This window comes from Mobula hypostoma, chromosome 24, assembly GCF_963921235.1.
Source record: "Mobula hypostoma chromosome 24, sMobHyp1.1, whole genome shotgun sequence".
NCBI lineage: Eukaryota > Metazoa > Chordata > Chondrichthyes > Myliobatiformes > Myliobatidae > Mobula > Mobula hypostoma.
In genome coordinates, this window is record NC_086120.1 from 19,710,922 (window position 1) to 19,734,750 (window position 23,829).

The window sequence follows — 23,829 nt, forward strand, 5'->3', positions numbered from 1 at the left end:
AACATTCCATATCATTGTGCTATCAATGCGATTGCATTTTGAACTACAGATATATCTAAATCGCAAGAAAATGTTTGGGTGAACCCTTTGCAATTACCTGGGTTTCTGCATTAATTACTCATAAAATGTGGTTTGACCTTCATCTAAGTAACAATAATAGAGAAACACAATCTGCCTAAACTAGTAACACACAAACAGTTGTACTTTTCATGTTTTTATTAAACACGTTGTTTTAATCATTCACAGTCCAGGCTGGAAAAAGTATGTGAACTCTTGTATTTAATAACTGGTGGAACCTCCATTAACAGCAATATCCTCCACCAAACATTTCCTGTTGCTGCTGATTAGACCAGAAGTATTTCAGTTCATCAATATTTCTGGGATACCTTGCACAAACAGTCCTTTTCAGGTCATGCCACAGCATCTCAATGGGGTTAAGGTCTGAACTCTGACTTGGCCATTCCAAAACAATAATTTTCTTCTTCTTAAACCATTCTGTTGTTGGGTTACTCTTGTGTTTCAGATCATTGTGTCATCCAGCTTCTATTATGCTTCAGGTGACAGGCACCTAACCCGCCATTCTCCTGTAAAATATCTTGATACAATTTTGAATTCATTTTTCACTTGATTGAAAGCTGTCCAAACCCTGAGGCAGCAAAGCAGCCCCAAGCTACAATACTGCTTCCACCATGCTTCACAGTTGGAATCAGGTTTCAGTGTTGGTGTGCAGTGCCCCTTTCCTTCCAAGTACAGCGGTGTGCATTTCTGCCAAAAAGTTCAACTTTTGTCTCATCTGTCCACAGAACATTGTCCCAAAAGTGTTGTGGAACATCCAGGTGGTCTTTTGCAAACTTGAGATGTTCAGCAATGTTTTTTCTTTGGAGACCAGTGGTTTCTTCTGTGTGTTCTTCCATGAACACCATTATAGTTCAGTGTTTTTCTTATAGTGGGCACAAACTTTAGCAAGTTCTAGAGATTTCTGCAGGACTTTTGCTGTTACCTTTGGGTTCTTTGTCACCTCCTTTAGCATTGCACTTTGTGCTCTTGGTGTGATCTTTGCAGGACTCCCACTGCTAAGGAGAGTGGCAACAGTACTGAATTTCCTCCATTTGTAGACAGTTTCTCTTGCTGTGGACTGATGAACACTCAGGTCTTTAGAAATGTTCTTGTAGCCTCTTCCAGCTTCATGCATCTCTACAATTCTTCTTCTAAGGTCCTCTGAAAGTTGTTTTAATGGAGGCATGGTGCACATAAACATCTTTCTTAAGAAGAGCAGGCTCTCTCATTAACCTGACTTTGTGTGTGTTTTTCTAAAGGGCAGGGCACCTCGACAATCCACACCTCCAGTCTCATCTCATTGATTGGAGCACCTGATTCCAAATAAGGCATTACCCCAGAAGCTCACATACTTTTTTGAACTGAGACTGTGATTGTTTAAGTGGTGTACTCAGTATTGACGAGAGGTGCAATTGTTTGCATGTTATTAGTTTAGGCAGGTTGTGTTTATCTAGTATGGTGACTTAGATGAAGATTAGACCACATTTTATGAGTAATTAATGCAGAAAACCAGGATTCACAAACTTTTTCTTGCAACTTGTATATTTGGGCAAATAGATCAGTTAAAATGTGTGTAGAAATGATGTGCAGTTGGAATACATTTGCGGTTAAAAAACCAGGCAGACGCTTCCTTTGAAGGGTTGAATCTGGCCCATTACCGCAATGCACCTCCTGCTGTCTTTCCACAGCCTCAGTTACCACTTAGAGTTCTGTGGCTCCAGTCAACCAGTCTTGTGAACTGGATGTCACGATTGTGCTGTGAGGTGGAACAGGGAGCGAGCTGTGCCTAGGTATCAAATGGTAGATCATGATTCCTTGTCCTGGAATGCAATGCAACCTTTTGATAGCTTGATGTTGAGGACCTTTTTAGTTGTTTTTAAATGTCTCCGATAATTAGTGACCTTTTGATGTTTTAGGTTCACAATAGATCAGCTTTTCTTGGAGAGGTCAAAGGCTGGTGACGTGGGACCATAAAACTATGTTTAAATATTTGAGAAGTGACTTTTTTGGTATTTCAGATTTAGGATAGATTAAGTATTCTTGGAAAGATCAAAGGCTGGTGATGTGGCACCATAAAGTGAGGTATCTCATTCTGAGACCAAGTCTCCAATCTGAACGGTTAATTGTTTTTTCTTTCCACAGATGCTACTCGACTGCCTGAATTCTTCCTACACATTTGTTTCTGTTTCAGATTTTCATACCTACTGTATTATTTGTTTTCCAAAGGTATTTTAAATATCTCTGTGAAAACAGGTTTTCAGGTACTTGGGTAATTGGAACTTTCTCTGGGACGGGGTGACCTGTGCAGAAGGGGCGGGTTGCACGTAAACTGTAGGGTAAACGATATTCTGGCCGGGAGGTTCACTGGTGCTACTCGGGAGGGTTAAACCTAGTTTGGCACGGGGTTGGGAACCGGAACACCAAGTCAGAAGTGAAGGGGTGAACAAGAAGGTAGATGTCAAGGCCAGTAAAAACAGGCTAGAGCAAAGTAATAGATACAATGAGACTGATTAGTTTGAAGTGTGTGCATTTTAATGCTAGGAGTATTATAGGTAAAGGTGATGAATTTAGAGTATGGATCTGTACATGGAACTATGATGATGTGACCATTGCAGAGACTTGGCTTAGAGAGGGACAGGAATTGGTGTTTAAAATCCCAGGGTCTTGATGATTTAGAAGAGATAGAGAGGGAGGTGAAAGAGGTGGGGATGTTGCACTATTCATCGAGGACAATATCACAGCTGCACTCAGAAGGGATATAATGGAGGGCTCGTTCTCTTAGTGTATATATGGGTAAAACTCAAAAATAAGGAAGTGTGCAATCACTCTAATGGGATTCTACTCCTGACCATCTCCCCCCCGAAAAGCCACTGGGACATGGTGGAGCAGATGTGCAGGTAAATTAAGGAAAGGTGTAAAAACAATAGGGATGTTGTCATGGTGGACTTCATCTTCCCTAATATAGAACATTGCGATCTCTTCTGGGGAAGATACGACCTGTATAAAAAGAACAGGTTACACCTGAACCCAAGGAGGACCAATATCCTTGCTGTGGGCAGGTTTGCTAGAGCTGTAGGGGCGGGTTTAACCTACTTTAGCAGGAGGATGGGAACCAGATTGATAGGGCTGAGGATAGTGCAGTTGGTATGTAGTGTGTCGTGAGATTGTGAGGAAGGACAGGCTGATAGGGAAAAATTGCAGTCATTGGATGAGTTAAAGTGTAACAGGAAACCAAAATTGTAAAGGGTGATGAATACAGGACTGAAGATGTTGTGTTTATATGCACACTGTATATAAACGATCAGGTCGATGATCTTGCAGCGCAGTTAGAGATTGGCAGGTGTGACGTTGTAGGCATTGCTGAGTCATGGCTGAAAGAAGATCTAGGAGCTTAACATCTCAGGATATACGTAGTATGGAAAGGATAAGCAGATAGTCAGAGGAGGTGGGGTGGCTCTGTTTGTAAAAAATGAATCAAATCCTTAGAAAGAGGTGACATAGGATTGGAAGATGTAGAAATACAAGGATACAAAGACCCTGATGGGGTTATATACAGGCCTCTGAACAGTAGCCACGACGTAGCCTACAAATTACAATGGGAGATAAAAAAGGCATGTAAAAAGGAAAATGTTCTGCTAATCATGGGGAATTTCAATATACAGGTAGATGGGGAAAATCTGGTTGGTGCTGGATCCCAAGAGAGGAAATTTGTAGAATGCCTATGAGGTGGCTTTTTAGAGCAGCTTGTGGTTGAGCCCAGAAGGGGAATGGCAATTCTGGAATGGGTGTTATGTAATGACCCAGATTTGATTTAGAAGCTTAAGGTAAAGGAACCCGAAGGAAGCAGTGATCATAATATGATCAAATTTACCCTTTTATTAAGGATTAGGTTTCAGGATTACTCGGAGGCACGTGACAAAATTTGCTAAAGTCGGCTAATTTTCCTTCTAGGGGAAATCTTGCCTGACAAATCTGCTGGAATTCTTTGAGGAAATAACAGGCAGGATAGACAAAGGAGAGTCAGTGGATGTTGTTAATTTGCATTTTCATAAGGCCTTTGACAAGGTGCGGCACATCAGGCTGCTTAACAAGATATGAACTTGAAAGAAAGATACTAGCATGGATAGAAGACTGGCAGGAGGCACAGTGTGGGAATAAAGGGAGCCTTTTTTGGTTGGCTGCTGGTGACTAGTGGTGTTCCACAGGCGTCAGCGTTGGGGCTACTTATGTGAATGATTTGGATGATGGAAATGATGGCTTTGTGTCCAAGTTTGCAGATGATACGAAGATAGGTGGAGGGGCAGGTAGTGCTGAGAAAACAGGATATCTGCAGAAGGAACTTAGACAGATTGGGAGAATGGGCAAAGTCATGGCAGATGGAATATAGTGTAGGGGAGTGCATGATCATGCACTTTGTTAGGAAGAATTAAGGTATGGGCTACCTTCTAAATAGGGAGAAAATTCAAAAATCAGAGGTGCAATGATTCCTTAAAGGTTAACTTGCAGGTTGAGTCAGCAGTAAGAAAGGCAAATGTAATGTTAGCATTCATTTCAAGAGGACTAGAATACAAAAGCAAGGATGTCCTGCTGAGCCTTGATAAGGCATTGATCAGACCACACTTGGAGTATTGTGAGCAATTTTGGGCCCCTTATCTAAGAAAAGATATGCTGGCATTGGGACTCAGTCCAGAGGAGGTTCACGAGAATGATCCAGAAATGAAATAGTTAACATGAGTAGCATTTGATGGCTCTGGGCCTGTACTTACTGGAGTTTAGAAGAATGAGGGTGGGGGTGGAATCTCATTGAAATCTGTCAAATATTGAAAGGCTTCGAGAGAGTGGATATGGAGAGGTTGTTTCCTGTAGTGAGGGAGTTGAGGACTAGCGGGCACAGCCTCAGAATAGTGGGGCTTCCATTTAGAACAGAGATGAAAAAAAAATTCTTTAACTAGATGCTAGTGAATCTGTGGAACTCATTGCCACAGAAGGCTGTGCAGGCCAAGTTATTGTGTATAACTTAAGGTGGAGGTTGATAGGTTCTTAATTAATCAATGCTCAAAGGTTACGGGTAGAAGGCAGGAGAATGGGTTTGAGGGGGATAGTAAATTAGCCATTATGGAATGGCACAGAAGACTTGATGGATCAAAAGCCATAATTCTGCTCCTATGTCTTATGGTCTTATAACAGGAACTTTCTGAGTGCAAGAGGCTTAGATGAGACAGAATTTGTTGGGAGCATCCAGGAAGGTTTCTTAAAACAATATGTAGATAGTCCAACAGGAGGAGGAGCTGTACTGGACCTGGTGCTGAGTAATGACACTTCTTTTGGATTCCAGACCTAACCAGTTCCCCTCTACCACCACTCTCCTCTGTCTAGCGGAATTAGTCCTTACTCTTAATAATTTCTCCTTTGGCTCCTCCCACTTCCTCCAAACTAAAGGTGTAGCCATGAGCACCCGTATGGGTCCCAGCTATGCCTGCCTTTTTGTTGGCTTTGTGGAACCATCCATGTTTCAAACCTATACTGGTATCTGCCCCCACTTTTCCTTCGCTACATTGATGACTGCATTGGTGTTGCTTCCTGCATGCATGCAGAGCTCGTTGACTTCATTAATTTTGCCTCCAACTTTCACCCTGCCCTCAAGTTTACCTGGTCCATTTCCGACACTTCCCTCCCCTTTCTTGATCTTTCTGTCTCTACCTCTGGAGACAGCTTATCTACTGATGTCTACTATAAGCCTACGGACTCTCACAGCTACCTGGACTATTCCTTTTGCAAAAATGCCATCCCCTTCTCACAATTCCTCCGTCTCTGCCGCATGTGCTCTCAGGATGAGGCTTTTCATTCCAGGACGAAGGAGATGTCCTTTTTCCTTTTTTAAAGAAAGGGGCTTCCCTTCCTCCACCATCAACTCTGTTCTCAAACGCATCTCTCCCATTTCACGCACATCTGCTCTCACCCCATCCTCCTGCCACCCCACTAGGAATAGGATTCCCCTTGTCCTCATCTACCACCCCGCCAGCTTCCGGGTCCAACATATAATTCTCCGTAACTTCCGCCACCTCCAACGGGATCCCACCACCAAGCACATCTTTCCCTCCCCCCCCCCCCACTTTCTGCTTTCCACAGGGATCGCTCCCTACACGACTCCCTTGTCCATTTGTTCCCCCCATCCCTCCCCATCGATCTCCCTTCTGGCACTTACCCTTGTAAGCGGAATGAGTGCTACACATGTCCTTACACTTCCTCCCTTACCACCATTCAGGGCCCCAGACAGTCCTTCCAGGTGAGGCGACACTTCACCTGTGTGTCGGCTGGGGTGATATACTGCGTCCGGTGCTCCCGATGCGGCCTTCTATAGATTGGCAAGACCCGACGAAGGCTGGGAGACCGTTTCGCTGAACACCTATGCTCTGTCCGCCAGAGAAAGCAGGATCTTCCAGTGGCCACACATTTTAATTCCACGTCCCATTCCCATTCTGATATATCTATCCACGGCCTCCGCTACTGTCAAGATGAAGCCACACTCAGGTTGGAGGAACAACACCTCATATTCCATCTGGGTAGCCTCCAACTTGATGGCATGAATATTGACTTCTCTAACTTCCGTTAATGGCCCACCTCCCCTTCGTACACCATCCCTTATTTATTTATTCCCCCACTCTCCCCCCCTCCCCCCCATCCCTCTCACTATAACTCCTTGCCCATCCTCTGGGCTTCCCCCCCTTTCTTTCTCCCTAGGCCTCCCGTCCCATGATCCTCTCCCTTCTCCAGCCTTGTATCCCTTTTGCCAATCAACTTTCCAGCTCTTAGCTCCCTCCCTCCCCCTCCTGTCTTCTCCTATCATTTCAGATCTCCCCCTCCCCCTCCCACTTTCAAATCTCTTACTAGCTCTTCTTTCAGTTAGTCCTGACAAAGTGTCTTGTCCCGAAACGTCGACTGTACCTCTTCCTAGAGATACTGCCTGGCATGCTGCATTCACCAGCAATTTTTATGTGTGTTGCTCAAATTTCCAGCATCTGCAGATTTCCTCGTGTTTGCTGCGTAATGAGCCTGGCCAGGTAACTGACTTTTCAGCGGGTGAACAATTAGGGAACAAGGACCACAACTCCTTAAGTTTTAAGATGGCTAAAGATCGGAGTAAGTATGAACCTTGCAGGAGAGTAATAAATTGGAGCAAGAACTAGAGAGAGTTAATAAATTACAAAAGAATTAGGCAGGAAATATAGAGAGTTAATTGGGAACAGGTACTTTTGGGCATGTTCATATCTGATATGTGGAGCGTGTTTAAAGACCAACTGTACAGAGTACAGGGCAGGTATGTTCCAGTCAGAAGGAAGGACAAGGATGGTAAGGTAAGAAAAACTTGGATGTCGAGAGAGCTAATGAATTTAGTCAAGAAAAAAAATGGAAAAGTATGTAAGGCTTAGGAAGCTAGAATCAAACAGAGCCCCTGAGAATAAAAAAAGCCGGAAAAGAAGTCAAGAAGGGAATGAGGAAAATCAGGACAGGCCATAAAAAGTCTTTGGCAAGTAGGATTAAGGAGAATCCCAAGGTATTTTATATATACACCAGGAGCAAGAGGATAACAAGGGATAGGGTTGGACCACTCAAGGATAAGGGGAGGGGGCATTTGCTTGGATGCAGAGGATATGGATCTTTAATGAGTACTTTACATCAGTATTTACCAAGAAGGACACGGGGGTTGGGAGATCAATGTTGAGTATATTGACATGCTAGGGCACTATGAGGTAAAGAAGAAGGTAGTGTTGGGTCTCTTAAAGAGCATTAAGGTGGATTTTGTTCATCTGCAGCGGCATAGCGTGTGATGAGGAACTGCTGCGTACTTGTCCTTGCAGAAACATGGCTCCAGGACAACATCCTATGCACCATCAATCTACAGGCCATGACACAGGCACTTGGGCTATATTATTTGTTTATTGTTTGTGACTGTATGTTTTACTGCTGTCGTAATTACTGTATATGTGTTTTGTGCCGTGTGTGACTGTTGGTACTGTGTTTTGCATCTTAGCCCCGGAGGAATGCTCTTTTGTTTGGCAGTATTCATGTGTGTCTTTGAATGATAATTAATCTTGAAATTGATAAGTCCCCGGGGCCTGGTGGGATTTGAGAGAGGTAAGAGAGGAGATCGTTGGGGCCTTGACCAATACTTTTGTGTCCACTTAAGCCAGTCAAGGTCCTGAAGGACTCCGTTACTCAAGAAGGGATCCAGCGATAATCCTAGAAACTATAGATTGGTGAATCCCTTGTCAGTGGTAGGAGAGAGTTCTTAGGGATAGGATTTATGAGCATTTGGAATCCATTGCCTAGTTAGGAAGAGCCAGCATGGCTTTGTGTGGGGCAAGTCATGTCCTACTAACATGATTGTTTTTTTTTGATGAGGTGTCGAGGGTGACCTGTGGATGTTGTTTACATGGATTTTAGTAAGACTTTTGACAAGGTCTTTAATGGGAGGCTCATCCAGAAAATTACGATGCATGGGATCTATGGTGAATTTGCCATTTGGATCAAAACTATCCTGCCCATAGATGACAGGGTAGTGATTGGTGGGTCTTATTCCAGCTGGAGGTCTGTGATTACTGGCGTTCCATAGGGATCTGTGCTGGGGCTTCTGCTGTCTTGTCAGGTATATAAATGACCTGGATGAAAATGTAGATGGGTGGGTTAGTAAATTGCAGATGATACAAAAATTGATGGTGTTGTGGATAGTGTAGAAGGCCGACAAAGAATACCACGGGACATGGTTCAGTTGCAGATATAAGCAAGAAATAGCAGCTGGCATTTAACCCGGCCAAATGTGAAGCTTGGTAGGTCAAATGTTAAGAGGCAGTACACGGTTAGCAGCAAGATCTTGAACCGTTTTAATGAGTGAAGGGATCTTGGGGTCCCAAGTTCATAACTCCCTGAAAATGACTGCACTATTTTAGTAAGGTGGTTAAGGTATATGGCATGCTTGTCTTTATTAGTCAGGCATTGAGTTCAGGAAGCTGTATTGCAGCTTTATATAACTTTTGTTAGGCCACATCTGTAGCATTGCATACAGTTCTGGTCTCCCAAGTACAAGAAAGATGTTGAGACTTCGGAGAGGGTGCAGAAGAGGTTTTCCAGGATGTTGCCTGGATTAGGGGGCATGTGCTTTAATGAGAGGTTGGACAAACATGGATTGTTTTCTCGGAGGCTGAGGGGAAATCTGACAGAGGTTTATAAGATTGGGAGAGGCATAGGTAGACTAGACAGACAATATCTTTTTGGAATGTCTAATACCAGAGGGCATACGTTTAAGATGAGAGGAGGGAAGTTCAAAGGAGATGTGTGGGACAAGGTTTTTACACAGAGGGTGGTAGGTGCCTGGAATGCTCTGCTGGGGTGGTGGTAGAGGAACTAATATTAGAGACTTTTAGGAGATATGAAAGTGAGGGAAATGGAAGGATATGGACATTATATAGCCAGAGGGAATTAGTTTAGTTAGCCATTTGATTACTAATTTAATTGGTTTGGCACCACATTGTGGGCCAAAGGGCCTGTGTTGTACTGTTCTGTTTTTTATGTTCTATGTAAAAGTAAATGGGTCAAGTACATTTCTCATTTAAAATTGTTTGACAATTGAAAAAAATCATTAAAACATTGTAACACTTTTAGAGATAGTCTTGCAAGTAGCATCATAATGGTTTACTTTCTATAAGTCTAGTAATGGAGTTTAGAACATTTTAGGACAGTCGAGTTCTAAAGTTCAATGCTTGTCAACTTCTCTTAGTTCTGAATGTAGGTCACAATGATATATGTTCTTATTGCATGTCCCAACTTGTTAGGGAGCTGATGAATTGCTTCCGTGATGCTGTTGTGAAGGAATTACAGGATTCTAACCAAGCAACAGTGGAAAAAGTGGTAATTATATGTTCAAGTTTAGATCTGGATGAATGGTTGTATGCCAGTGTTGGATAAGTACACATACAAAAAATTAGTTTGATTTAAAAGAGCTCCCCAGGTTTTGGATTGACCTGATTTAGTGAAATACAACTTTATGCAAATACTCCCAGATATTTTAAAGTATTTTTCAAACAATAATAATAAGATGTATTATGGTATTCATTAGTGACGGATTACAGTATACCATTCTTTATCTTAATTTATGAGGAATGTTTAGGTTAATAATGAATGAATTATAGCAAGTGTACATTGAGCAATATAATATGGGAAACTATAGACCTTTTTGACTTACTGAGTGCTCTGGTTTCCTCCCACATTACAAAGATGTATGGGTTAGTAGGTTAATTCATTACGCATGTAATTGGGTGGCACAGGCTCGTTTGGTTGGTGTACTGTATCTCTAAATAAAATAAAGGCTGCTTACAGACAGCTCTCAGGAATGGAACGCTGAGTAGTCCAGGGACTCTAACTGTAAACAACAGGACCCAGAGAGGTTTCCATCAATCAAAGTTGCATGTATTTACCCTCAAAAGTAATTGCCTCCCAAGCCAATGGATGTAGAGCGTTGGTATCTGATTAATTCTTTGTTGTGTTTCTACTTCTTGCTCTGCATTCACTCACTTTCTGTCTCTCTTTTCCTTTCCCTCGACATATCTCTTTCCCTCTCCTTTTTTTTGTCCTTCATTATTCCCTCATTCTCTTGCAGCATTCTCTCTTGCTCCTCTACAAAAGGTATTTTGCTACAAATTTTGGAAAACCTGGCTTTTTTTTCTGAATAATATCTATGATTAACATGATGCCGAATAAAACATGATTTCAATTGCTGTGTTTGGGCATATTCATTGAAATGCATTGACATTTCTATTCATTACTCCATTTGTTCACACAAAAGTAAAAGAAATTCTTTAGTTTTGAAAAGGAATTCAAAATTCTTGTGGAATCTTCCAGTGATGAACCTTTCAGAAGAGGGGTGAAACGTATAATGAACATGGCTAGAGACTCCAATAAGAGTAACTAGCATAGATTCCGAATTTGTACAACAAACAATAGATAGAACCTTATTTATTCAAACAAATCTGAAATTCTGATTATGGACCATTTCTTCCAAAATGTAACTCTATACATAAAATCAAAAGTGCTGGAAATACTCAGCAGATCAGACTGTAAGAGTGGGAAGAGAAATAAAGTTAGTGTAACCAGAGTTCTGACAAAGGGTCTTTGACCTAAAAAGCTGATTCGATTTCTCTTCCCTTAAGTGTGGCCTGAACTGCTAAGTACTTTAAAGTATTTTCTGGGTTTTTATTTTAAATTTATATTTCCAGTATCTTCAGTTTTTTTATTGATTTACACAAATTGTAACTTGGTGTTTGAAATGCACAAAGTTTCAATTTGTGTAAATCACTGCAACTAATTCAGCGAAGTGACCGCCCCAGCCACCCCAGCTTCGATTTTTGACATTGTGATTCTGATGATGTTGTCCATGTGAAGTTTGCACATTCCCCTGTGACTGCATCAGTTTCCTATGAGCTCTTGTTTTTTCCCATGTTCCAAAGGCCTGCTGATTAATTGCCCTTAGTATAAATGGCTGATAAGACAATGATGTCCACGTTAATAAAGCACTTATATGGGTGAATAGGTTGGATTAATGGGATGGTCCTGAGGGTAGCATAAACTTGATGAGCAAAGTAGCCTCCTTCTCCAGTACAAACAACACTCATGTTATTGGGCTGAGAGGTGGGGAGATGGAAAAGACTGGCAGCATGGTTGCATTCGAAAAAAAATGACGCAATTATCTATAATTTGAAGCTGGGTCACCTGAATATGCCCTATAACTGTAAGCTGAAAAAAATTATGTTGACTGTTTTTCTGCATAAATTCCAGTGTAAATATTATTTTGTATTTCAAAATTTTGCATAGTGATTTGTGAATTCTGTAAGCACAAATTTCCTTAACCTGAATGGTCATAATGCTGGAATTGCCTGTACCTTAAGAAAATAGTAGTTTGCATTTTATTCTGCTGGTCCTAAAACCTAACTGACTGTTTTTGCAATTCCAAAACCTTGGTTGAACCATTTCACTATTTGATTGTTGGATTTGGACAAAAGCTAATAACTTTGCAAACTCTTTAAAACAGAATGAAATACCGTGAAGCAAAGTCTCATTATTTCGCTGCAGTTATGTTGGCCTGGATTTTGCCATTAGTGATGGTGAAACAGCCAGTCATTGACACCATGATAAACGAAGTAGCAAAATTTAAGAGATACCATTCATGATTTCTTACTGCTTTGAAGGGCAATCTTTTTGTAGTCCTTTCCTAGTATAACTTGCAGAAATCAGTGAATTGGCAAAATTTCAGCTTGGTGCACAAAACAATAGTGTGACATTTCAACCAGATAATAATTTCTTCATGGAGTACTAAACATAAAATCCTCTATTAAACTTCTCCAAGATCCTCAAGTGTGAAGGTTGTAATTTCAGATAAGTATTTCAAAATTGTTTTGTTTGGCTATTATTTCAAGTCACTCACAATCTGGTGCACATTTTATGCTTTGCAAAATGTGTAAAAGTATCAACTTTAAGAGTTGTGCTTTTTAATTTTGATTTGCTCCCGGAGTGTTATTTATTGATTATGACCATTGGGATCTTTTTGAATTGTCATCAGACAGGAACCAACATAGCAAAAGGGAAGGTTCCTGTCACAGATTGGGAACTCTTGTTCAAGTCACTGTGTTGGTTAGCTGTGGCTGTGAAATCCGGTCCTTCACCCATAAGAAATAGTGCTTTGTGTTATTCCATAACTACTGCTCCATGAAAGTCAAACTTCACTTTAATTCACTTACTTTCTAGCTCACTATCTGATGAACCTTGTGGAGAAAGATGACTGCGTCAAGGATGAAGTTGAGGCAGACCCAGCTTCCCCAACAATCTTCACAGAAGCTTGTTGTAATGTTGACTATATCGAGGTATTCTAATTTATTAACAATTCATGAGCTTCAATTTGATTGAAATAATGTAGCATCAGAATTAAGAGGTTTGAATGAATGAGATTTTATGGTTGCATTGACTCTGCACTTTTAAAGGTTCTAATGGAGATGACATTATGATTCTGTTTTAGAGATAGCATTGTCATTCAGCAGTAATAGAGATAGCATTGTTAACAGGAATTTCTCAGGACGTGCCCCAGTTCCACTAATCCCTGATCCTTCGTCAGTGATTTTCTTTACATCACAATGTCAAAAATATGGATGTTTACATAGTGTTCAGTTCCGTTTACACATCTTCCAGTTGCGCAAGCCATTCGGTCCTGCGCAGCATAAACACACAACGTTCTGCAGGTGCTGAAAGTCCAAAGCGACACACACAAAGTGCTGGAGGAACTCGGCAGGTCAAGCTGCATCTGTAGAGGTGAATCAACAATCTGGTTCCGGCTAAGACCCTTCATTAGGACTTGAAAGGAAGGGGTCAGATGCTAGAATAAGGATGTGGGGGGAGGAGGAGGACGAGCCAGAAGGTGATGGGTGAAGCCAGGCGGGTGGGGGTGGGAAGATGAAGTCGGAAGCTGAGAAGTGATAATTAGAAAAGGCATAGGGCTGGAGAAGAAGGAAACTAATAGGAGAGGTGAGTGGACCATGGGAGAAAAGGAAGGAGGAGGGGACCCAGGGGAAGTGATAGGGGGGTGAGGAGAAGACGTAACAAGTGAGAGTGGGGAATAGAAGAAGAGGAAGCAGGAAATAAAATTTCCAGAAGAAGTCAATGTTCACGCCATCAGGTTGGAGGTTACATATATGGAATATGACGTTGCTTCTCCGACCTGAGAGTGGCCTCATTGCCGCAGAACAGGAGACCACGGACCGATATGTCAGATTATTACTTCCCAGCTTCTTACTTCATCCCCCATCCCCCACCCATCTGGCTTCACCTCCCCACCCCCCCCCCCCCCGTTTGTAATATTCTGACATCTTCTCTCCTTCCTTTCCAGACCTGATGAATTTTTACGGCCTGAAACGTTGACTGTTAATTGATTTCCATAGATGCTGCCTGAATTTCTCCAGCATTTTGTGGGTGTCAAGCAGCAGTAAATCAGGGCAACTGGACTTGCTGTGTTGTCTAGAAGACATTTTGCCACTCATCCGAGAGGCTTCTTTAGTTCTGATCCATGCTGGGTAGTTTTCAGGCTTATAAACTCTGTGAGTTGTTTAAAGGTTATAGCAATCACATGAGGGTTGGAAAGAGTTATAGAAATAATGAGAGGGTCATTAGTCTTATCTTTGCATGAATGGGCCGGTGAATGATTGCAGAGACACTGGGGTAGAGATGTTAGGACGCACTGTAAGTAGCTGATAGGTGGTGTCGTACCCCAACCCCTCTGTTCAGGGATGGGTTTTCCAGTTTGACAAGGATCTGTATATCGGCGAGACAAAACAACCACTTCAGGAACAAGTGGCCCAACATAGGAGGGCTAACACCTCAGGTCAAGACTCGGCTGTATATCTACACCTAAAGGACAAGATTCGGCTGTATATCTACACCTAAAAGACAAGGGACACTCCTTTGATAACAATGTGCACATTTTGGATGAGGAGGACAAGTGGTTTGAAAGAGTGTTGAAAGAAGCCATCTTTGTCAAACTGGAAAACCCATCCCTGGACACCACCTATCAGTACTTACAATGCAGTCCTAATATCTCTACCCCGGCGTCTCCACAACAGTTCACACCTCCACTCGTGCAAAGATAAGACTAATAACTCTTAACAGCCCTCATGTGATTGCTATACCTTTTAAACAGCTCACAGAGTTTATAAGCTGGGAAAGTGCCCACCATGCATCAGAACTGAAGGTGAGTGGTGAAATGGCTTCTGGACAACACAGCAAGTCCAGTTGCTTTATTTACTACTGCTTGATATACAATGACCTGGATGACTGAGAACCTTCATAGACGTTCCTAATACAAGAAGATTTGGACAATATTTGTACCTGAGATGAAAAGTAATGTGCACTCCTCACTGAGAGATGACTTAACTAACTCTTCTTGGCCTTCAGTGAAATCTTCATTGTCAATCCTCAACCTCAGTAATGTTTGGCAAATCAGAGGCTGTATATTCTCAGATAAATGAATTATTTCCTGCCTTCCCAAAATATTCACATCGTTGACAAAGTACAAATCAGGATTATGAGGGAATGCTCCCCAGTTGTCAGGATGAGTGCAACTCAGCACAGCATAAAAACCTTGACCCCATACACAACAGAATATCCTCCCTGTTTGACACCCATTCCCTGACCTAAAACATTCGCTTCCTCCAACACCAGTACATAATGGCTGCGTTGAATTAGATATATCTTGTAGCAGGGTAGTGTGTTTAGCACGACTCTTTACAGCGCCAGTTGTAAGATCAGGGTTTGATTCCTGCTGCTGTCTGTGAGGAGATTGTATGTTCTCCACATGACTGCACAGATTTCCTCCGGGTGTTCTGGATTCCTCCCACATTCTAAAGGTGTACGGTTAGGGTTAATGAGTTGTGGGCATGCTATGTAGAAGCCAGAAGTTTGGTGGCACTTGTGGGCTGTTCAGCACAATCCTCAATGATTTGGTTTGGCAAAAATGCCCTATTTAACTGTTTATATGTATATGTAACAAACAAAGCTCTTACTGCAGTAATTCACCAATGCTGCTTTGACAGAACCTCTAAAGCCTGTGCACTGCATGGGCTGAGCAGGTCAGCAGGAATGTGAGTGCCACGGTATTGTAGCAGATAGCTCGATGCTATTGCAGCTCGGGGCGTCAGAGTTCAATTCCAGCATCCTCTGTAAGGAGTGTCTCCCTGTGAACGCGTGGGATTCTGCTGGGTGCTCTGGTTTCTTTCCACAGTCCAAAGTCACACCGGTCAGTAGGTTCGTTTGTCATTGTAAATTCTGCTGTGGTCAGGCCACGTTTACGTCGGTGTATAGTTGTGTGGTTTGGGTCGTTGGGCCCGAGGGGCCTGTTCAACCCTGCACCGATAAATAAATAAATAAACTCCACACTCAATCCTTGGGATGAATGCTGCATCAAAATTTTACATACTAAGAAAGTTCCTGGACAGCCCTGCTATTGTGCAGTGTAATGTGAAACTGAACCTGTATCAGGTTTGTTATCAGTCTCGTACAGTGCAGAACTTGTTGATTTGTGGCAGCAGTACGGCACGTGACATAAAAATCACTACAAGTTACAAAACAAATAGTGTAAGAGACAAATAAGAAGCTACTGTTCACGGAGCATCGAGAAACCTGATGGTGGAGGGGAAGCAGCTGTCCTTACCATGTTGAGTGTTGGGTTTTAGATCCTGTACTGCCCCCGGTGGCAGCACTGAGAAGTGGGAGTGTCCTGGGGGATGGGTGCCGCCGCCGTGAGGCATTGCCTCTTAAAAATGTTCTTGATGGTGGAGAGGGTCGTTCCCATGGTAGAACTGGCCAGATCCTCGTGTAATCCTGTGCATGCCAGGCTGCGACACGACCAGTCAGAACGTTTTCCCCCGTACAGTTGGAGGAATTTGGAAGATTCTTTGATGACGTGCTAAATCTCAAACTCCTAATGAAGTAGAACCACTAACACACCTTCTTTGTGATTGCATCAGTGTGTTGGATCTTCGGAGAGTTGACACCCAGGAACTTGAAGCTGCTCACCTACCCGCTCCATTGCTGACCCCTCTGTGAGGTCTGGTGTGTGTTCTTCCAACTTCCCCTTCCGTCATCGGTTGCTTGGTCTTGCGAGATTGTTGTGGACACCACTGAACCTGCTGATTTATCTCACTCCTATACGCCTCCTATTCTCCATCTGAGATTCTGCCAACACAGTATTGTCATTGGCAAATTGAAATCTGGTATTTGAGCTGTTCCAAGCCACACATTCATAAGCATAGAGAGAGTAGAGCAGTGAGCTAAGCATGCATCCTTGAGTGCACCTGTGTTGATTGTCAGCAATGAGGAGGAGATGTTTTTACCAATCCACACTGACTTTGGACTTACAATAAAGAAGTCAAGGATTCAGTTGCAGAGGGAGGTACAGAGGCCCAGGTTTTGAAGCTTATAGATTAGTAGAGGGGGGATGATTGAGTTGAATGCTGAGCTGTAATTGATAAACTGCAGCCTGACATGTTTTCTATTTGTATTGGTGGTCCAGAGCTGAGGGACATTGCGTCCATTGCAGAATTGTTGTGGCAGTAAAAAAAGTTATAGTGGGTCCAGGCCTTTGCTCAGGCAGGAGTTAATTCTAGCCATGACCAATCTCTCAAAGTACTTTATCACAGTAGATGTGAGTGCATCCGGGTGATGGTCATAGTGGTCGCTCATCCTTCTCTTCTTGATTGATGCTCTTGAAGCAGGTGGAAACTTCCGACTGCGGCAGTGAGGGGCTGAAGATATCCTTGAGCACTCCAGCCAGTTAGGGGGTGAGGATTTATAGTACGCTGCCAGGTATACAATCAGCACCTGACACACTGTGTAGGTTCACCCTCTTGAAAGATGTTTTGACGTCAGCCTCTGACATAAAGTCATAGGGTCTCCCTTTTAAAGCACGCATAAAAGGTGTTGAGCTCACTGGGGAGCGAAGCATTACCGCCATTTATGCTATTAGGTTTCATCTTGTAGGAAGTAATGGCATGCAAACCCTGCTACAGCTGCCGTGACATTTTATTGTCTCTCTAACTTATGCAGAATTGTCTTTTTGCTCTCACAATGGCCTTCCATAGGTCACACCTGGACTTCTTGTAGAGTTCTGGATCGCTGGTCCTGAACGGCACAGTTCTAGAACTCAGCAGACTGCAAATCTTTTGGTTTGGGATGACTCGGTATGTTCTCGAAGACACACACTCATTCACACAGGTCTTGATGAAGTTGGTGACTGCTGTGGTATATTCATTCAGATTTGAAGATGGTCTAGTTCACAATTCAAAGCAGTCCTATGTCTTCTGTCTCTCTCGACCATACTTTCACCATCCCCACCACTGGTGCTGGTATCTGTGGCAGAGGAACACATGATATAATGAGAAGAATTTTCTTTTGCATTGTTACTTTTGCAAGGAAGAACAAATGCAAGGAAATGAGGGATTTTCCCTTGGATACAGAGAAGATTGCATTATGGAAGATCTTTTTATTTTTTGTATATTATCGGACTTCTGCTGACCTTCTGAAACTATTGTCTGTGTAGAATTGTTCCAGGATCTTTATTTAACCTAATTCTTAAAGAGATATTAAGGTAAAGGAAATTGTAATCTTCTGAGAGGATTTCCTCCTCTGAGCAGTATAATAGCAAATCGTATAAGAATTGAGAGCCTTTTAATATTGAAACACCTGTTGTTGATACCTGGTAGATGTATCACACAACTTTGGTTAATTTAATTTTCAGATCTGGAATGATTTTATGAACCGTTCTGGTGAAGAGCAAGAAAAGTTTTTACATTATTTGGAGGAAGAGGCAAAGAAGAAGAACAAAAGGAAAGTGTACTCAAGTTCCCAGGATGCAAAAGGAGGTAAGAAATTATCCTTGAGAATGGGAGAATACATTGGGCTTTTCAAGCCGGCTGTGCTATTTAATTAGGTCATGGCAGAACAGGACCTCAACCTTCCTTTCATACTTCTAACTGGTAAAAAATTTATTTATTCAACAAAAGTTTCAGTTGATCTTGGATCTAATCTTTTGGTGTGACACAAACACAGCAGACAAGAGGACATGAGTTGAGAGTTAAAGGGCAAAAGTTTAGGGGTAACATGAGGGGGAACTTCTTTACTCAGAGAGTGGTAGCTGTGTGGAACGAGCTTCCAGCAGAAGTGGTTGAGGCAGGTTCGATGTTGTCATTTAAAGTTAAATTGGATAGATATATGGATAGGAAAGGAATGGAGGGTTATGGGCTGAGTGCAGGTCGGTGGGACTAGGTGAGAGTAAGAGTTCGGCACGGACTAGAATGGCCGAGATGGCCTGTTTCCGTGCTGTAATTGTTTTATGTTTATATGGTTATATGCTGGAGTCTGGAGCAATAAAGAAAATGCTGCAGGAAGTTGTGGGGGGGGGCAGTGTGATGGGTGGTCAGGCAGCATCAGTGGAGGGAAATGGGAAATCAGTGTTTCAGGTTGAGACCCTCCACCTTGACCAAATTCTGAGCTCCTCCAGCATTTGTTTGTTGGTCCATGTTTCTACTGTCTAATGTGTAGGAGTCCTACTTTCACATTTCACCTGTGATGGCTCTGATCTTAAAATGGCTCTTGTTTTGAACTCCACTAGAAGCATTAATTTCTCTTTATCATTTAAAATGCCTTGAATATTTTGTGTCTCTCCCTTCCCTCACTCAAGGGATTATTACCGAATTACTTAAGTGATTCACAAAACTTGTTATTTACAATTGAAGTGTAATTTCCTTCTCTTTGAATATCAGCCCAATGATAATGGCCAAAATTCCATAGCCTTTTAGAAAAATATGTAACGTATGCATTTTTTAGTTATTTCAATGCATCCAAATTGCTTGGATGTTATGATTCCTAGCTTCTCACCTTTTTCAAGATATCTCCCACTTTCAAACACAGACCTCCTTTTATTGGTTTTACCTATTCTAAGAATCTATAATTTCACAATTACTTGCTCCTAACCATACCAGTACCTGAGATCTTGACTTAATGTTTACATTTTATACTTATAACTCAACTGCTTCAGACTGCTTAATTAAAAAATATTGAAAGGCTGAGGCATCAAGATAAAATTAGCGGAAAACACCATTTAACACATCATATTATTCAACAATGTCTATAACAAATCCATATCAACACACACAAAATTCAGGAGGAGCTCAGCATTCAGATACCATCTATGGAAACAAGTAAACAATTGACTTTTCGGGCCGAGACTATTCTTCAGTCCTGATCTGCTGAGTTACTCCAGCATTTTGTGTGTTGATATGGATTTGTTATAGACATCGTTGAATAATGCGATGTGCTAAATGGTGTTCTCCGCTAATTTCATCTTGGTGCCTCAGCTTTTCAACATTTTTTATGAACAATTTGTTAATAATGATCTGTAGATTTTCTCATGTTTGTGATTAATAAATCCATATCTCTGTTTCCACCTTTTAACCAATTTCTTACCAATACTGTAAGGTTGCCTAAAATTTTTGTCGATAATCTTTTTAATAGAACCTACTTATGTCTCTGTATTTGCTTATAAATACCCCATAGATGCTCTTCTATCCATCATTTCAGTGACTATTTCAACAGAAACAACATTAGTAGCTTGACTTACAAAAGGAAACCAAGAAGGTCATTAAGAGAGAAAAGATTAACTATGAAAGGAAGCTAGCAAATAATATCAAAAGCTTTTTCAAGTATATAAAGAGTAAAAGACAGGTGAGAGTAGATATAGGACCGATAGAAAATGATGCTGGAGAAATTGTAATGGGAGATAAGGAGATGGCAGAGGAACTGAACGAGTATTTTGCATCAGTCTTCACTGAGGAAGACATCAGCAGTATACCGGACACTCAAGGGTGGCAGGGAAGGGAAGTGTGCGCAGTCACAATTACGACAGAGAAAGTACTCAGGAAGCTGAATAAGCTAAAGGTAGATAAATCTCCTGGACCAGATGGAATGCACCCTTGTGTTCTGAAGGAAGTAGCTGTGGAGATTGCGGAGGCATTAGCGATGATCTTTCAAAAGTCAATAGATTCTGGCATGGTTCTGGAAGATTGCAAATGTCACTCCGCTATTTAAGAAGGGGGCAAGGAAGCAAAAAGGAAATTATAGACCTGTTAGCTTGAGATCGGTGGTTGGGAAGTTGTTGGAGTCGATTGTCAAGGATGAGGTTACAGAGTACCTGGAGGCATATGACAAGATAGGCAGAACTCAGCATGGATTCCTTAAAGGAAAATCCTGCCTGACAAACCTATTACAATTTTTTGAGGCTAGACAAGGGAGATGCAGTGGGAGATGCAGTGGATGTTGTATATTTGGATTTTCAGAAGGCCTTTGACAAGGTGCCACACGAGGCTACTTAACAAGATAAGAGCCCATGGAATTACGGGAAAGTTACATACGTGGATAGAGCGTTGGCTGATTGGCAGGAAACAGAGAGTGGGAATAAAGGAATCCTATTCTGGTTGGCTGCCGGTTACCAGTGGTGTTCCACAGGGGTCCGTGTTGGGGCCACTTCTTTTTACATTGTACATCAACGATTTGGATTATGGAATAGATGGCTTTGTGGATAAGTTTGCTGACGATACGAAGATAAGTGGAGGGGCCGGTAGTGCTGAGGAAACGGAGAGTCTGCAGAGAGACTTGGATAGATTGGAAGAATGGGCAGAGAAGTGGCAAATGAAGTACAATGTTGGAAAGTGTATGGTTATGCACTTTGGCAGAAAAAATAAACGGGCAGACTATTATTTAAATGGGGAAAGAATTCAAAGTTCTGAGATGCAACGGGACTTGGGAGTCCTCGTACAGGATACCCTTAAAGTTAACCTCCAGGTTGAGTCAGTAGTGAAGAAGGCGAATGCAATGTTGGCATTCATTTCTAGAGGAATAGAGTATAGGAGCAGGGATGTGATGTTGAGGCTCTATAAGGCACTGGTGAGACCTCACTTGGAGTACTGTGGGCAGTTTTGGTCTCCTTATTTAAGAAAGGATGTGCTGACGTTGGAGAGGTTACAGAGAAGATTCACTAGAATGATTCCGGGAATGAGAGGGTTAACATATGAGGAACATTTGTCCGCTCTTGGACTGTATTCCTTGGAGTTTAGAAGAATGAGGGGAGACCTCATAGAAACACTTCGAATGTTGAAAGGCATGGACAGAGTGGATATGGCAAAGTTGTTTCCCATGGTGGGGGAGTCTAGTACGAGAGGGCATGATTTAAGGATTGAAGGGGGCCCTTTCAGAACAGAAATGTGAAGAAATCTTTTTAGTCAGAGGGTGGTGAATCTATGGAATTTGTTGCCACGGGCAGCAGTGGAGGCCAAGTCATTGGGTGTACTTAAGGCAGAGATTGATAGGTATCTGAGTAGCCAGGGCATCAAAGGTTATGGTGAGAAGGCCGGGGAGTGGGACTAAATAGGAGAATGGATCAGCTCATGATAAAATGGCGGAGCAGACTCGATGAATGGCCTACTTCTGCTCCTTTGTCTTATGGACTTCTTCACACACCCATGTGATCAGTTCAAATTTGTTCAAACTCTGCCTTTTTCTTATACAATTCTTATACAATATGATTCTTATACAATATCATTGTTTGGCAAATTAACTAATAAATGTGATTTTCATTTAAGCTTCCTTTTAATGTAATGAATAAAGCTTGAAGCAGAAGTTTTTTTTGTTACCCTTTTGGGTGAAGTCATAAGTTTGCACAAGTTTGTCACTGGATGTTGAATATTCGAATTCTTCTGTTTCCACCAAGCCTTATGCCCAGGAGTAGCTAATTGTTTCGTTTCATGCTTTTAATTTATAATTTCTTGCAGAGCACTCTGGGTGCACAGGCAAGGAGTGTTTTCAGAGGATTGACAGAAGATTGCGTACCACTCTAAGACGACGTCAGATCCCCATGGTTAATATTCCTTTCTTATCCAGTTTTAGTGTGTTGTGTGGCAGTATAAAACATATCCTAAAACAGTAATTGCTGGAACACCCCATATATATGAAAAAGAACTAGGTTGTGATTTGACAAGTCAAATATCATTCTAAAAGATAGTGTAGATTTTACCCTTATTTTTGGGATTTGTGTGACAATGATACCATCTTTTCCATGAAAGAAAAAATATAACTAAGTGTATATTTTGCAAAACTATTTGACAGCACAAGTAAACTTTTGTGGGTGGGACTAGAACACCTACAAATTCTACCTCGTTTTTGGTTTCAGAGGCCATATTATACAAAAAAAATTGTATTTTAAGGCATAATAGCAGGTGTTGCAGAATTATTCCTGAAAGTTACATCATTCTATTACATCAGTTCAATAAGTACAAGTTCTTAAGTGATCCTAATTGCAGCAAAGTATATTTGAAATTACAATTTTATGATGAATATAGTTTTGGATGTATCCTTTCTTCAGGGTACCCTAGAATTTTTGGAAGAGGAATTGACTGGATTCTTTGCCATGAAACCACAATCTGTGTACAAGGCAATGCTGGAAAACAGGTAATTGATTTTTTTTTAAACAGTATGTCACTTTTTTAACACTGACATGGAACAGTTTAAAGAGTTTCTTTTTACCCCTATGTTCCAAATGCTGAGTTGTTTTATGTTATGTAATTATAGGAAGAATAAAGATGGATCGAAACAATGTGAAATGGATGGAATATAGTGTAAATAGCAACATACATCAAAGTTGCTGGTGAACGCAGCAGGCCAAGCAGCAGTCCTGACGAAGGGTCTCGGCCTGAAACGTCGACTGCGCCTCTTCCTATAGATGCTGCTTGGCCTGCTGCGTTCACCAGCAACTTTGATGTATGTTGCTTGAATTTCCAGCATCTGCAGAATTCCTGTTGTTTATAGTGTAAATAGTCCTATTTTTTGGTAGATTCTCAGCCACATCATGGATTCAAAATAGTTGTATGTCAAAAGTGACCAAATTGAAAGTGAAATTCTTCCTTGTACAGGAGGGAGTGATGATGAAAGACCACTTGAGTGTTCAGCTTTGTTTTATGTTGAAAGAAACATCTAGCCGCTATGTGTAAATGTGAACATTTGATGAGCTGTTAACGATTTGCACGTTTTCCTTTTCCAGCTATGAGAGATTGTTGCTTCATGCTCTGTGTCAGTATTTGGATCTCATCTCACAAAGTGAGTGAACTTATCAACATGATTTTATTATCCTGC

At 41.6% G+C, this 23,829-nt stretch overlaps 2 protein-coding genes across 3 annotated transcripts in view; both read left to right on the top strand.

The window, feature by feature from the left end:
- Positions 1 to 23,829, top strand: part of r3hdm4 (R3H domain containing 4) — a 34,431-nt gene that overhangs the window by 9,442 nt on the left and 1,160 nt on the right. Inside the window, exons 3-7 of the mRNA XM_063032670.1 lie at positions 12,853 to 12,968; positions 18,386 to 18,509; positions 22,473 to 22,558; positions 23,063 to 23,148; positions 23,738 to 23,793. Coding sequence (XP_062888740.1) covers positions 12,853 to 12,968; positions 18,386 to 18,509; positions 22,473 to 22,558; positions 23,063 to 23,148; positions 23,738 to 23,793 — 468 coding nt within the window. The remainder of the gene's footprint in view (positions 1 to 12,852; positions 12,969 to 18,385; positions 18,510 to 22,472; positions 22,559 to 23,062; positions 23,149 to 23,737; positions 23,794 to 23,829) is intronic.
- LOC134337552 (uncharacterized) lies at positions 175 to 9,956 on the top strand. Of its 2 annotated transcripts, none has more exons than XM_063032668.1 (2): positions 175 to 7,197; positions 7,872 to 9,956. In XM_063032668.1, the coding sequence occupies exon 1, from the start codon at positions 5,370 to 5,372 to the stop codon at positions 6,345 to 6,347; it is 978 nt and encodes a 325-aa protein (XP_062888738.1). In that variant the 5' UTR covers positions 175 to 5,369; the 3' UTR covers positions 6,348 to 7,197; positions 7,872 to 9,956. The 2 variants fall into 2 exon arrangements, with proteins under 2 accessions (XP_062888738.1, XP_062888739.1); XM_063032669.1 differs by having other exon boundaries at positions 175 to 8,009; positions 9,888 to 9,927.